The sequence below is a fragment of the Anolis carolinensis genome, unplaced genomic scaffold, assembly GCF_035594765.1.
Source record: "Anolis carolinensis isolate JA03-04 unplaced genomic scaffold, rAnoCar3.1.pri scaffold_13, whole genome shotgun sequence".
Lineage (NCBI taxonomy): Eukaryota > Metazoa > Chordata > Lepidosauria > Squamata > Dactyloidae > Anolis > Anolis carolinensis.
Window position 1 is genome coordinate 4,983,107 of NW_026943824.1, and position 15,240 is coordinate 4,998,346.

The 15,240-nt window shown below is 38.3% G+C and overlaps 1 protein-coding gene across 5 annotated transcripts in view; it reads left to right on the plus strand.

Annotated features, from left to right (window-relative positions):
* The first annotated feature begins 260 nt into the window (after positions 1-260).
* Positions 261-15,240, plus strand: part of mprip (myosin phosphatase Rho interacting protein) — a 150,351-nt gene continuing 135,371 nt past the window's right edge. For 2 of the 5 annotated variants that reach the window (XM_062964154.1, XM_062964153.1), the window contains exon 1: positions 262-2,007. In XM_062964154.1, the coding sequence (XP_062820224.1) occupies positions 1,888-2,007 (120 nt within the window). In that variant the 5' untranslated portion in view covers positions 262-1,887. Of the gene's footprint in view, positions 2,008-15,240 lie in introns of all 5 variants that reach the window. The other 3 variants (XM_062964158.1, XM_062964157.1, XM_062964152.1) reach the window with 2 other exon arrangements.

The following is a 15,240-nucleotide window of genomic DNA, read 5'->3' on the forward strand; positions in this document are numbered from 1 at the left end:
ATTGCAATGTCCCAGGGAGGCTGCAATGCCTCTGAATCTCTACCAAACCTGAACAATTGCAAAAAAAAAAAAAAATCCCTTCCAAGCCACACACATAAGAAAATCTCCTCCAATCCCTGAGTCTTTGCAGATGACGTGCAAGAGACGCCCCTTCTCCCCCCAAGACACAACCTCTTTCCTTGGCTCCTGATTGGGCAGCCTGTTCTTTTGTTAGCCATCCAAGGCGTTGACTATTGGCTCTCAGGGCTGCCAATCACTCCCAACGAGGGCTGGCTAAACCCTGGGAAGCGCGTGAGGACCCCCTCCCTCTTCCACGCCCCCCCTTTGAGCTCTTTCTGCCTCTCTCTATTTTATTTTATTTTTTGCATTTGCAAAACCTTGCAAAAAGAAGGCGCAGCTTTTGCATGCAGGCCATTGAAGGCTGTTTTTTTTTTATTTTTGCATGCAATCAAGGCAAAGGAAAGGAAGGAAGGAAAAGGGGGGGAAGTGGGCCTGGAAATCAAGGCGTTTCCCTTTCTTTTTTCCTTTTTCTGCCTGTGTTTAAAATGCAAACTCAGGCCTAAGCAGAAGAAGAAGCAGCAGCAGAAGAAAGCTTGATTCCTCCCTTTGGATTATTGTCTTTTTCTTCTCCTTTTGCAAAGGTTGGAGCGACTTCTGAAGAGGAAGGGACTTCGGAGGCTTGGATCCTGATTTATCGCGGGACTAAACCGCCATGGCTGGTGCGGACAGGCCTGGCCCCTTTGGAACTGGGAGAAGAGGACCTTTGGGACAACCTTTCCACTTTGCATTGGGATATTAAGGCTTTATTTGGCACCTATAGAGAGATATTCTTCCTCTATTCCTTAGTTTTGCATTTGGCACCTAAAATATATATATTTTCTTCCTCCATTTCTTTGCAAAACAGCACTGGGATATTAAGACTGTTTTGCATTTGGCACCAATATATATATATATATATAGTCTTCATCCCTTGGAAAAACTCATTAAGGATTTATTTTGGAGCTCTTCCTTAGCAAGGATCTGTTTTGCATTTGGCACCTAAATATATGTATTTTCTTTCTCCATTTCTTTGCAAAACAGCACTGGGATATTAAGGCTCTGTTTTGCATTTGGCACCTAAATATATGTATTTTCTTCCTCTATTTCTTTGCAAAACAGCACTGGGATATTAAGGCTCTGTTTTGCATTTGGCACCTAAATATATATATTTTCTTCCTGTATTTCTTTGCAAAGCAGCACTGGGATATTAAGACTGTTTTGCATTTGGCACCAATATAAATATATAGTCTTAATCCCTTGGAAAACCTCATCAAGAATTTATTTTGGAGCTCTTCCTTAGTAAGGATCTGTTTTGCATTTGGCACCTATATATATATAGTCTTCATCCCTTGGAAAAACTCATCCAGGATTTATTTTGGAGCTCTTCCTTAGTAAGGATCTGTTTTGCATTCGACACCTAAATATATATATTTTCTTTATTTCTTTGCAAAACAGCACCGGGATATTAAGACTGTTTTTCATTTGGCACCAATATATATATATATAGTCTTCATCCCTTGGAAAACCTCATTAAGGATTTATTTTGGAGCTCTTCCTTAGTAAGGCTCTGTTTTGCATTTGGCACCTAAATATATATATATTTTCTTCCTCCATTTCTTTGCAAAACAGTACTGGGATATTAAGACTTGTTTTGCATTTGGAACCAATATATATATACAGTCTTCATCCCTTGGAAAAACTCATCAAGGATTTATTTTTGGAGCTCACCATTCAAAATCCCACTTTGGATCGAGATTTTGGAACCCACCATTCAAAAATCCCAGCTTGGATCCAGATTTGGACCGGTTCGGACCCGCTTTGACAGACATCCAGACGGACAAGACAGCCATGTCTGCCAAAGAGAACCCTTGCAGGAAATTCCAGGCCAACATTTTCAACAAAAGCAAGTGCCAGAACTGCTTCAAACCCCGGGAGTCGCATCTGCTCAACGATGAAGACTTGAACCAGGTAAAAAGTTACAGTAAAAGTGTTTTGGACTACAACTCCCACCATTCCTGACAGTCTCAGGCCCCTTTCCTTTTGCCCATCAGCTGCTTAAGCTGAGAGGGAAAAGGAAGGCAAGTGTGTAAGGTATGATTTCATGGCTTCTTGGTCAGGCTATTATATACATTTGTATTTTGGACTGCAACTCCCACCATTCCTAACAGCTGGTTTTGGGTTCTCCACCAAACTACAACTCCCAAGAGTTTCATCACATTGAGCCAAGTGGTATCAAACTGTATTCATTCTACAGTATAGAAATGCCCAAAGAGTTTTGGCCTAGGTTGTATGTATTATTATCTTCGTTTGTGTGTGTGTACGAATGTGAAAATGTATGTTTGTGTAAATATATATATAAACACACACACATTTATACCCCGCTTATACTCAAAGCAGCTAACAATGTTAAACAATAAAATTATATAAACACACACACACAAATGCTTATACCCAAAGCAGCTAACAATGTTAGAAAATAAATAAATACATACACACACACACACACATATATACAGTTTAGAACGGAAGACCCATAAACATTAAATTAGAATTTAAACCTAGAAGCACTAAAAGTCTCATTGTGGAGAGAAAAAGGAGGGTAGAAATAAATCTAATAATTATAAAATAATTAGAAACATTAAAATAGTTGAAAATCTATCAAAATGCATATACGCAGTGTGTGGGTCTCTTTTAGGAAAGGAAAAGCAGGATATAAACCATAAGCTATATATATATATATATATATATATATATATATATATGCACAGTATATATACACTACATTTATGTAAATGTGGAGATATATATATATAGCATGTATAGTATATGTATACACACACAGATAGTATATATACATGTATGTGTAAATATATACATACACATATACTGTGCGTGTGTGCGTGTATATGCATACACACAAACATACTGTATGTGTATCTGACCTAGGTCAAAACTTTTTTTCTGGGGATATAAATAAGATATATATATATATATATATATATATATATATATTCACACACACATACATATATAGAGTATATAGAGAGAGCAGGTATAGTATATGTATACACACACAGTATATATACATGTATAAATACATACACATATTCTGATTCTGTGTGTGTGTATATATACAGTATGTGTATGTATACTATATATGCATACACACAAACATATACAGTATATGCATGTGACCTAGGTCAAAACTTTTTTTTGTGGATATAAATAATAAGTAACACACACACACACACATATATATACACACACACATACAGAGTATATATACATGTATGTAAATATACACATTCTGATTCTGTGTATGCGTATATAAACGGTATGTGTGTATGTATGTATACTGTATATACATACACACAAACATATACAGTACGTGCATGTGATCTAGGTCAAAACATTTTTTCTGTGGATATAAATAATAAGTAACATATATATATATATATACACACACACACAGAGAGAGAGAGAGAGAGTATATATACGTATATGAAAATATACATATACATATTCTGATTCTCTCTGTGTGTGTATATTATATATATATATATATATATAGTACAGTAGAGTCTCACTTATCCAACACTCACTTATCCTATGTTCTGTAAGCCCGTTTAGCTTGGATAAGTGAGACTCTACTGTATATGCATGTGACCTAGGTCAAAACTTTTTCTGTGAATATAAATAATAAGTAACATACATCTATATATACACAGAGAGAGAAAGTTATACATGTATGAAACTATACATACACATATTCTGATTCTGTGTTTGTGTGTGTGTGTGTATATATATGTGGTACATGTGTATATATGCATAGACACAAACAAACAGTATGTGTGTGTCACCTAGGTCAAAACTTTTTCTTGTCGGGATCCCGCTGGTGCATCTATACAGTAGATAGTTAGTGTAGTAGATATTTAATGTGAGATATATATCTATATTTATATATATAGACTAGCTGTGCCCGGCCATACGTTGCTGTGGCAAAGTATGGTGGTATGGGAAATAAAAGTATTGAGGAATTGGTGGTAGTTAAGGTAAAGGTTTTACCCTACATTAAGTCCATTATAAATGGGTTATATAGCTGTGTTGAAGGGCCTTGAGTCTACACTGCCATATAATCCAGTTAAAATCAGATAATCTGTATTTTATAGGCAGTGTCGAAATGGCCTAAGTGAGGCCTAACTGTGCCTGTCCCCTGGGCTGAGTGGGTTGCTAGGAGACCAAGTGGGCGGAGCTTAGCCTTCTAACTGGCAGCAATTGGATAAAAGCAATTATTCCTCTCTCTCTAATTAGGACTTTATTTTTCTTTTCTTTTTGTTGTATCAACCGAGAGGCATGGATGATGGGTTGTGTTGTCAAATTTCGAGGTTGGAGGGCCTGTAGTTTTGTTGTTTTGTGGGTCGCCATGATGCCATCACTCTTTTATATATATAGATTATCAATATACAGTATATACAGTATGTGCTTGTGACCTAGGTCAAAACTTTTTCTTGTTGGGATCCCGCTGGTGCATCTACACAGTAGATATTTAGTGCAGTAGATACTTAATATGATATATATATATATATATATATATATATATATATATATACACTAGCTGTGCCCGGCCACGCGTTGCTGTGGCAAAGTGGTGGTGGTATTGGTTAAAAATTGTTGTGTAATTTTTATTTGACGTTATTTGCATTTTTAATTAATTTTATTGTAAGTTATATTTTTATTTATTATATTTTATTATTTTCTTGTATTATTTTTAGTTATTTTCTGTTATTATAGTATTTTATTGTATTAATTTTTTAGTGTTTTTTTATTATTTTTATTGGGTTGCTAGGAGACCAAGTTGGAGGAGCTTAGCCTTCTAACTGGCAGCAATTGGATAAAAGCAATTATTCCTCTCTCTCTAATTAGGACTTTATTTTTCTTTTCTTTTTGTTGTATGAAAGTAGAGGCGTGGATGATGGGTTGTGTTGTCTAATTTCGAGGTTGGAGGGCCTGCAGTTTTGTTATTTTGTGGGTCGCCATGATGCCATCACTCTTTTATATATATAGATTATCAATATACAGTATATACAGTATGTGCTTGTGACCTAGGTCAAAACTTTTTCTTGTCGGGATCCCGCTGGTGCATCTACACAGTAGATATTTAGTGCAGTAGATACTTAATATGAGATATATATCTATATTTATATATATAGATGTCTTTCGTAATCCAGACCTGGGGAAATGCAAGTGTCCTTGCGAGAAGGATTTTCGTCGCCCAAGAGAAGCTACAAAGGGAATAATTAGGGGGCATGCATTGGAAGGCCTCCCTGAGCAAATGATTTACACTTGGATTTTTTCCCCCCTTCCTTTTCTCCTTCCCCCCCCCCTCCTTTTGCACTACTTCTGACAGCCATGGTTACAATCCTATTATGGAAATGAGATCAGTCATATTGCGGAGCCAGGAGGCCGAAGGGGGTTGGAGGGCGGAGTGGGCTGGACACAGAAAGAAAGAAAAGAAGAGGGAGAGAATGCAGGGGAAAAATGCATGGGAGTGATACAGATCTTGGGGCAAAGCAAAATAAAACATGCATTGTTGTTGGAAGATAAAGTATGTAAACACTGCAGTTATTGCCATTGTTGCACCAGGACAAAATGAATGCAATGCAGGTTTGGGTTGGTGGATGCATGAGCAAAATTTGGGCATCGAGGAGTTTTGGGACTGCAACTCCCACCATTCCTAACAGCCTCAGGCCCTTTCCTTTTGCCCCTCAGCCGCTTAAGCGGCTGAGGGGCAAAAGGAAGGGGCCTGAGGCTGTTAGGAATGGTGGGAGTTGCAGTCCCAAAACTCCTCGATGCCCAAATTTTGTCCATTCCTGGGCTACAGGATGGGAAGGTTTCCTAACAACCTTTTGCAAAAGTATATGGGCATCAAACGCTTGACCTAGAAAGCTAAACAGATCCTCGTTGGGCCAAAAATATAAATTTAATTTTTTCAGTATGTGAATAAATTTGGGGGGAAAAATTAAATACACATATGCTTTGGACCTAAAGGAAAATTGGCTAAAAAGTTTTCACAGGTGTTATATGACACCGAAGAAGTTGGGAGCCATGTCCAAAAAGTTACCCGAATCATTGTTGGAAATGCAAATCCCAAGAAGGGACGTTTTTACCATCTTTGGTGGACTTGTACAAGAATACAAAAAAAATTCACGAAGAAACCCAAAAAATTTTGAATAAAAAATTTCCCATGTCCAAAAAGTACCCGAATCATTGTTGGAAATGCAAATCCCAAGAAGGGACATTTTTACCATCTTTGGTGGACTTGTCCCAGAATACAAAAAAATTCATGAAGAAACCCAAAAAATTTTGAATAAAAAATTTCCCATGTCCAAAAAGTACCCGAATCATTGTTGGAAATGCAAATCCCAAGAAGGGACGTTTTACCATCTTTGGTGGACTTGTCCAAGAATACAAAAAATTTGAAAAAAAAATTCACGAAGAAACCCAAAAAATTTTGAATAAAAAATTTCCCATGTCCAAAAAGTTACCCGAATCATTGTTGGAAATGCAAATCCCAAGAAGGGACGTTTTACCATCTTTGGTGGACTTGTCCAAGAATACAAAAAATTTGGGGGGAAAATTCACGAAGAAACCCAAAAAATTTTGAATAAAAAATTTCCCATGTCCAAAAAGTACCCGAATCATTGTTGGAAATGCAAATCCCAAGAAGGGACATTTTACCATCTTTGGTGGACTTGTCCAAGAATACAAAAAATTTGGGGGAAAAATTCACAAAAAAATTTTGAATAAAAAATTTCCCATGAAACCTGAATTTTATTTACTAGGAAGGATAGACTCATCACTAAATTGAGAAATAAATGAAGATAAATTATTTACTTATAGAACAACGGCGGCTAGGATAACCTTGGCCAAAAAAAATGGAAATTAAAACAGATTCCCGAATTAGAACTCTGGTTAGAGAAGTTGGAAGAAATAAGAGACATGGACCAATTAACTTTTTACATGAAAGAAACAAGAGGTAAACCCATTAAGAAGACTAATTGGGAAAAAGTGGATGTATATTTAAAAAAGACAAAAAAAAGGTAAAATAAAAGAAGAACCAGGACATTAACCCTCATGTAAACCCCCCCCCCCCCGTTTTTAAGTTTGTACGTCAGCATCACTTAAATAAAATAATAATAATAATAATAATAATAATAATAAGCTAAATAGATCCTCCATGGATAGGGATAGCATTCCTGTAAAGTCCTGGACTTCTGTGTTTTGCTTCTGTGTGTTTTGCAGCAAAAGTGTGGCCTTGCAATTTGAAACTAAGGCAAACCGTGGAGCTATTTATGTTGTTGTTGTTTATCATGTTGCTTTATGGCCTTCAAGAAAATCAGGGCAGTTGTTGTGCGGATGCATCCAAACTAGGAAGGCCTCTGGGTTGTTGTGTGTTTTTCTGGGCTGTCTGGCCACGTTCCAGAAGCATTCTCTCCTGACGTTTCGGCATCCTCAGAGGAAGGCCTCTCTTTATATGTTGTTGTTGTTTATCATGTTGCTTTATGGCCTTCGAGAAAATAAGTGCAGCTGTTGTGCGGATGCATCCGAACTAGGAAGGCCTCTGGGTTGTTGTGTGTTTTTCTGGGCTGTCTGACCACGTTCCAGAAGCATTCTCTCCTGACGTTTTGCCCTCATCTATGGCAGGCATCCTGACTCTAGAGTCATTTTGACTCTAGTGAGACTTTAGGACTGACTTGTTCCTTAATTTGCCTTTTGCCAAACCTTCGTACTTTAGTCATTCTGACTTTAGTGAGACTTTAGGACTGATTTGTTCATTAATTTGCCTTTTGGCAAAGCTTCGTATCTGCAGAACTCTCCACCAGAACGGCACCATCTTCCATTCTTTCTTTTTGACTGTACTCTTATTTTTCATTAATGATTGAGCCACAGAGTAGAGAATATTTAACTAGTTTGAATTGCCTGTAAAAGTCAGTATGGTACAGTAGTTTGAGGCGAGTAAGAAATAAAAATCTATTATTATTGTGTCGTCGAAGGCTTTCACGGGCGGAACCAATGGGTTGCTGTGAGTTTTCCGGGCTGTATGGCCATGTTCCAGAAATGTTCTCTCTTGACATTTGCCTGCCATAGATGTGGTGAAACATCAGGAGAGAACACATGGCCATACAGTCTGGAAACTCACATCAATCCATTATTATTATTATTATTATTATTATTATTATTATTATTATTATTATTACTACTACTACTACTACTACTACTACTACTACTATGCAAGCCTCAGTATGGTACAGTAATTTGAGGCAAGTAAGAAATAAAACTCCATTATTATTGTGTTGTCGAAGACTTTCATGGCCGGAACCAATAGGTTGCTGTGAGTTTTCCGGGCTGTATGGCCATGTTCCAGAAATGTTCTCTCCTGACATTTGCCTGCCATAGATGTGGTGAAACATCAGGATAGAACATATGGCCATACAGCCTGGAAAAATCACATCAATCCATTATTATTATTATTATTATTATTATTATTACTACTAATACTAGTAGTACGACTACTACTATGCAAGCCTCAGTATGGTACAGTAGTTTGAGGCGAGTAAGAAATAAAAATCCATTATTATTGTGTTGTCGAAGACTTTCATGGCCGGAACCAATGGGTTGCTGTGAGTTTTCCGGGCTGTATGGCCATGTTGCAGAAGTGTTCTCTCCTGACATTTGCCTGCCATAGATGTGGTGAAACATCAGGAGAGAACACATGGCCATACAGCCGGGAAAACTCACATCAATCCGTTATTATTATTATTATTACAACTAGTAGTATCAGTATCCACAATTTATTACTGTCTATGACCAGCATATATGAAAATGGGCACAGGTGCCCGAAAAGGGGAATCGCAGTTCCCGTAAAAGTCAAATAGAAGGACAAGTTAAAAACACGTTATAATAAAAACAGATTAAAAGCAGACTATTAGCAGGGTCGGCTAATAGTAAATATCGACCCACTAAGAGGCTCTGGAGGGGTATAGAGGGAGCATTTGCAGCATTTCAGTTATAACACGTAGTAATATTAATAATAATAATAATAATAATAATGGTGGTGCAACGTGTTACCTTCCTGCCAGAGCAGTACCTATTGATCTACTCACATTGGCATGTTTTCGAACAGCTAGGTTGGCAGAAGCTGGGGCTAACAGCGGGTGCTCACTCCGCTCCCCGAATTCGAACCTTCAACTTTCAGCAGCTCAGCAGTCTTAACATGCTGTGCCACCATGGGCCCTGTACAGCCACAGAAACACATCGTAAAAGTCACACTCTCTCAGCCCTGGAAGGAAGGCAATGTTGGCAATCCCTTTCTGAACAAAGCATTGCTGTACGTCAGAATTGATAGAAAGAAAGGCATAGGGATAGCAGTAACAACCAGGCCCTTTTGAACCCAGTACAGCTTTCAGGGATGAACATAACAGGACTTAATTCCAAGTTAAGAGTTGTGGGAACAATCTTGGGCCATAAATCAGAACAAAGAGGATCCTCAGACGTGAAGATGGCACAACCGAAGTGTCAGAATACTTTCCACCAGCTTGCCTCTCTTTGGGCAGGTGCCTCCCGTTTTATTGCTTTAAAGCACCCTAAACTCTCTCCGTTCCTGGCCCAGTTTGTAAACATAAGATCAGCTGTTTGCTGATGGTCTCTGGATTACTTTGAGAGTCCAATAAACATAAAACTTAAAGGCATCTCCACAGCCATTGACAAGAGTCACACCGATGCAATAAACTATTCTTATCCCATCTCCAAAGTGACCATTCTAAACTTGTTATGCCTAGTTTTCTCCTTGTTTGGTTGGGTTTTTGCTTCTTGTGCTTGTGCATTTTGTGATTTTAGCCTTGGGAGGATTGGGTTGAAAGGCGGCACACGAATGGCATGAAATAAATAAGGATAATAATAATAATAATTGGATAATAATAATAATAATAATAATAATAATAATAATTGGAACTTATGCATCAAGTACCACCTGCCAGCAGCAAAGAACTGGTGGGATCACAAACCAGCAAAGGTCGTGGAAAATGAGCACGCAAAGATCCTGTGGGACTTCCGAATCCAGACTGACAAAGTTCTGGAACACAACACACCAGGCATCACAGTTGTGGAAAAGAAAAAGGTTTGGATCATTGATGTCGCCATCCCAGTTGACAGTCGCATTGATGAAAAACAACAGGAAAAACTCAGCCGCTATCAGGACCTCAAGATTGAACTTCAAAGACTCTGGCAGAAACCAGTGCAGGTGGTCCCGGTGGTGATGGGCAAACTGGGTTCCGTGCCAAAATATCTCAGCCGGCATTTGGAAACAATAGACATTGACAAAATTACGATCTGCCAACTGCAAAAGGCCACCCTGCTGGGATCTGCACGCATCATCCGAAAATACATCGCACAGTCCTAGACACTTGGGAAGTGTTCGACTTGTGGTTTTGTGAAACGAAATCCAGCATATCTATCTTGTTTGCTGTGTCATACAACATCGTTGTGTCAATAATAATAATAAAACTTTATTTATACCCTGCCACCATCTCCCCGTGGGGACTCGGGGCGGCTTACATGGGGCAGAGGCCCAAACAACATAGAACAAAACATAGGCAACATAATACAAATCACACTATAAAAAGATAAAACAGTAATACAATATATCATTTAAAATAAAAATACAGGATAAAATATTGCATTTAAAACACATAAATGGTAAAATCGTAATAAAAACGGGATAAAAAAACTGGAGAACAGAGTGCAAATCCCTTGGTATGTTCCTGCCGGGCCAGGTGTGCCCAGGGGCAAGGTGAATAAGCAACTTTACTGGGAAACTGGGGCCAACTGGGAGAGAACAACAGGGGATGCATCAAAGAAGATGCCAGGCGACTGAAAACTCTTATCAACGGAAATAGGAGAAGTCGTCTTGCCGTTCCAGTAAATCCATCCGGAAATGCTAGCATCTGGTTGGGATCACTCTCTCCAAAGTCTCTTTCGGAGTTTCTGCTCTTGCTGTAGGATCTTTCTGGCAAACTCTGTCCCCCTTGTTTCTTTGTTTTCTATGCTGAGTGTTTTGCAAAGAGGATAAGCGTTCCTAATAGCTGTGGGTTTGGCAGGCTTTTTCTACCACCGCAGCATTTGCAAACAATTAAAAAATTAACAGCTTCAGATGCAGTTCAAAGAATTACGGAGGCAGGTCAGATTTAACCCGTAGTGAGGTATTACTGAAGCCACAGGTGATCATATAGATGTGTTGTGTCTCAGTCAACTGGAATGATGATGGCGATACGCTTTTTTTCTTTTCCTTTATTATAATAAAAAATACAGGATTTTATTTTGGAATTGCTCTAAAGCATCTGACCTAATATTCATCGTCAGCCATTCTTAGAGTTGTGTTCCCAACAAACCCAGTTAAGGAAAGGCAAAACAGAACGCTAAGTTTATGACTGCCAGAGAATATACCGTATATACTCGACTATAAGCCGACCTGAATATAAGCCGAGGCACCTAATTTTACCACAAAAAAACTGGGAAAACATTCACTCCAGTATAAGCCAAGATACAGTAGAGTCTCACTTATCCATTTTTGTAGTCAATGTTTTTAATATATCGTGATATTTTGGTGCTAAATTCGTAAATACAGTAATTACTACATAGCATTACTGCATATTGAACTACTTTTTCTGTCAAATTTGTTGTTTAACATGATGTTTTGGTGCTTAATTTGTAAAATCATAACTTAATTTGATGTTTAATAGGCTTCTCCTTAATCTCTCCTTGTTATCCAACATATTCGCTTATCCAACGTTCTGCCGGCCCGTTTATGTTGGATAAGTGAGACTCTACTGTACATGTAAAAGTAACAACAATAATAGAGTAAAATAATGAATGTAACAATACCTATAATAATAGAGAAAAATAATAAATATACCATATATATTGAGTATAAGCCGATCTGAATATAAGCCCACCAGGACCCTCATCCGAGTATAAGCCGAGGAAGGTTTTTTTTTTTTCAGTCCTAAAAAAGGGCTGAAAAACTAGGCTTATACTCAAGTATATACAGTATACATTCAGGGGAATTCCAGACAAGAAACAATCAGGGCCAGTTAACACCTTCCAACAAAGGATTCCCTCGGGAAGCAGTCAGGCTTTGAAGCTGCAAGGCTATTCAATGCTGGCCAATTGCAACATTCACACTTGCCTCAGGCAGACAAGAGTCCTTTCTACCACCCTGGATATTATTCCACAGATATGTAAACTCCACTTGCCTAGTTCCCAACAGACTTCACAATCTCTGAGGTTTTTCAACAGGGGCTGGATGCCCATCTGCTAGGAGGGTTCAGATTGTGTTTTTCTGCATGGCAAACGAGGTCCGACTGGATGACCTCTGAGGATCCTGTCCAACTTTATGATTCTCGACTGGTCTTGAATGTGATTTTATGATTGGTTTTTATTGGTTTTTTTATTGCTTTGTTTTTATTGTGGACTGGGCTTGGGCCCATGTAAGCCGCTCCGAGTCCCTTCGGGGAGATGGGGCGGGGTATAAAAATAAAATTATCATTATTATTATTATTATTATTATTATTATTATTATTATTAACTGAATTGTACAGTGTCTGTGACTGGAGATCAGGGTTCGAAACCTCGCTCAGCCATTGAAACGTACTGGGTGATTTTGGGTTAGTCACACATTCAGCCTTTGGGGATGGAGAAGGCAAGCCTCTTTGGAGCAAACCTTGCCAAGAAAACCATGTGCTGGCCTTGCCTTAGCATCGCCGGAGGTCAGAAATGAACCCAAACAACAACAGTGTTATTATTATTACTTAGATCTCTGGAATCACGAGAATTGATTCTATCATAATTGTAGAGAGACTTGCAATAAATGGTGGAATGTTGGTTTGGGGACATTTTTAAAACGTCGGATGGTGCAGATTAATTCACACTTTGCTTTTTTCTCATTTCAAAGGGCGCCTAAACAAGTTTGTTTTAATTATCTCTCAAAGGGCTTTGCTTTAAGCCAGAGTCAGGAGTATTGATGCAAGGTTATTATGAGAATCACTCCTACCCCGATGGCTTGTTTGGAAACACACAAAGGAGACGTAGTTGGAGATTATATGCACCATTTGGGTGTATTTTTTTCAACAAATGTGGGAAGCAAGTGACAACTTTGCTTGAAATGCGTCTCCGTTGGCCTCTTCTGAGAGCAAACACATCCTTTGTTTGGAAGGATAACGGAGCCATAATGAATCAGAGGCTAAATAGACTCCCATCTATTTATTGAAGAGAGGTAGGCAAATAAATGTTGACCGCGCTGTGTATGTAGGATTATTCTGCGCGTCTGTAGAGAGTCCACACAAAGATGTTGCAGCATAATAGAGAGGCAATGTGTCTCGAACAAAAGAGGATGAAATGTAGCCAGAGAAAGAGGGAGATAAGTGTGGTTTTGGGTTGGAGATTTCATTGGAGAAGTGAACCCAACTTCAGCTTCGACTTTCATTGATGCTGAAAAGGTTTTGAGAGGCTCGGCATCCTTGGAAAGGGTTTTCGGCTCAGTGGCAGGGCCCATGCTTTGCTTGTTCCAAGTCATTTTTAGACAATGAGCAGCTGTTGGTAAGTGTAGATCAGGGGTTCTCAACCTGGGGTCTCCAGATGTTTTTGGCCTCTAACTTCCAGAAATCCCAGCCAGTTTTACTAGCTGTTAGGATTTCTGGGAGTTGAAGGCCAAAAACATTTGGGGACCCCAGGTTGAGAACCACTGCTGTAGCTGGATGTGGGTTGTATTAGGATCCCAAAACTGTTTTGTGAGTTTCAATCCTTCTGGAATCCCCAGATTGCTTTTTGCTTTGTTGAGAAAATGATAAATTGTGTCTCCTAGGAGTCTTCTTTTCAAATTGGTTGCCTCCCCTTTGCATGTCTTCCAGTTAGATGTGTAAAAAGTTCTAGAAATGTTGAAGCTTAGTGGGAGATAATAATAATAATAATAATAATAATAATAATAATAATAATAATAATACAGTAGAGTCTCACTTATCCAACATAAACGGGCCGGCAGAATGTTGGATAAACGAATATGTTGGATAATAAGGAGGCATTAAGGAAAGCCTATTAAACATCAAATTAGGTTATGATTTTACAAATTAAGCACCAAAACATCATGTTATACAAAAAATTTGACAGAAAAAGTAGTTCAGTACGCAGTAATGTTGTGTTGCAATTACTGTATTTACAAATTTAGCACCAAAATATCATGATATATTGAAAACATTGACTACAAAAATGGCTTGGATAATCCAGAAGCTTGGATAAGCGAGGCTTGGATAAGTGAGACTCTACTGTATTTATATTAAAAAGTAGTTCAGTACGCAGTAATGTTGTGTTGCAATTACTGTATTTACAAATTTAGCACCAAAAAGTTTGACAGAAAAAGTAGTTCAATATGCAGTAATGCTATGTAGTAATTACTGTATTTACAAATTTAGCACCAAAATATCACGATGTATTGAAAACATCGACTACAAAAATGTGTTGGATAATCCAGAACGTTGGATAAGTGAGTGTTGGATAAGTGAGACTCTACTGTAATAATAATAATAATAATAATAATAATAATAATAATAATAACAACAACTTTATTTTTATACCCTGCCTCTATCTCCCCAAAGGGGACTCAGGGCGGCTTACATGGGGCCAAGCCCAAATAAAAACAATAGCAATATAAAACACAACAATAGACAAGAGAAATGCACAATTATAAAAATTTTAACATGGTTTCACCCCGGCACGTTTGGAAAAAATATAACACAATCCTTGTCTCGTGACTTGGTTAGATAGGTAAAATTTCCAAACGTTTTGAATCCTTGGTAAATTCAAATTTAGGTCTTCTTAGAGTTAATGAGCCTGACATCAGAATAGAGATGTATTGGTATTCTGCAATTCACATATAAATGCTTGTGGCACAGTGTGTTAAAGCGCTGAGCTGCTGAACTTGCTGACCAAATGGTTGGTGGTTCGAATCCGGGGAGGAGAGTGAGCTCCCACTGTTAGCCCCAGCTTCTGCCAAGCTAGCAGTTCAAAAACATGCAAATGTGAGCAAATAGGTACCGCTCCAGCGGGAAGGTAACGGCACATGACCTAGGAGGAGTCTACGGACAATGCCGG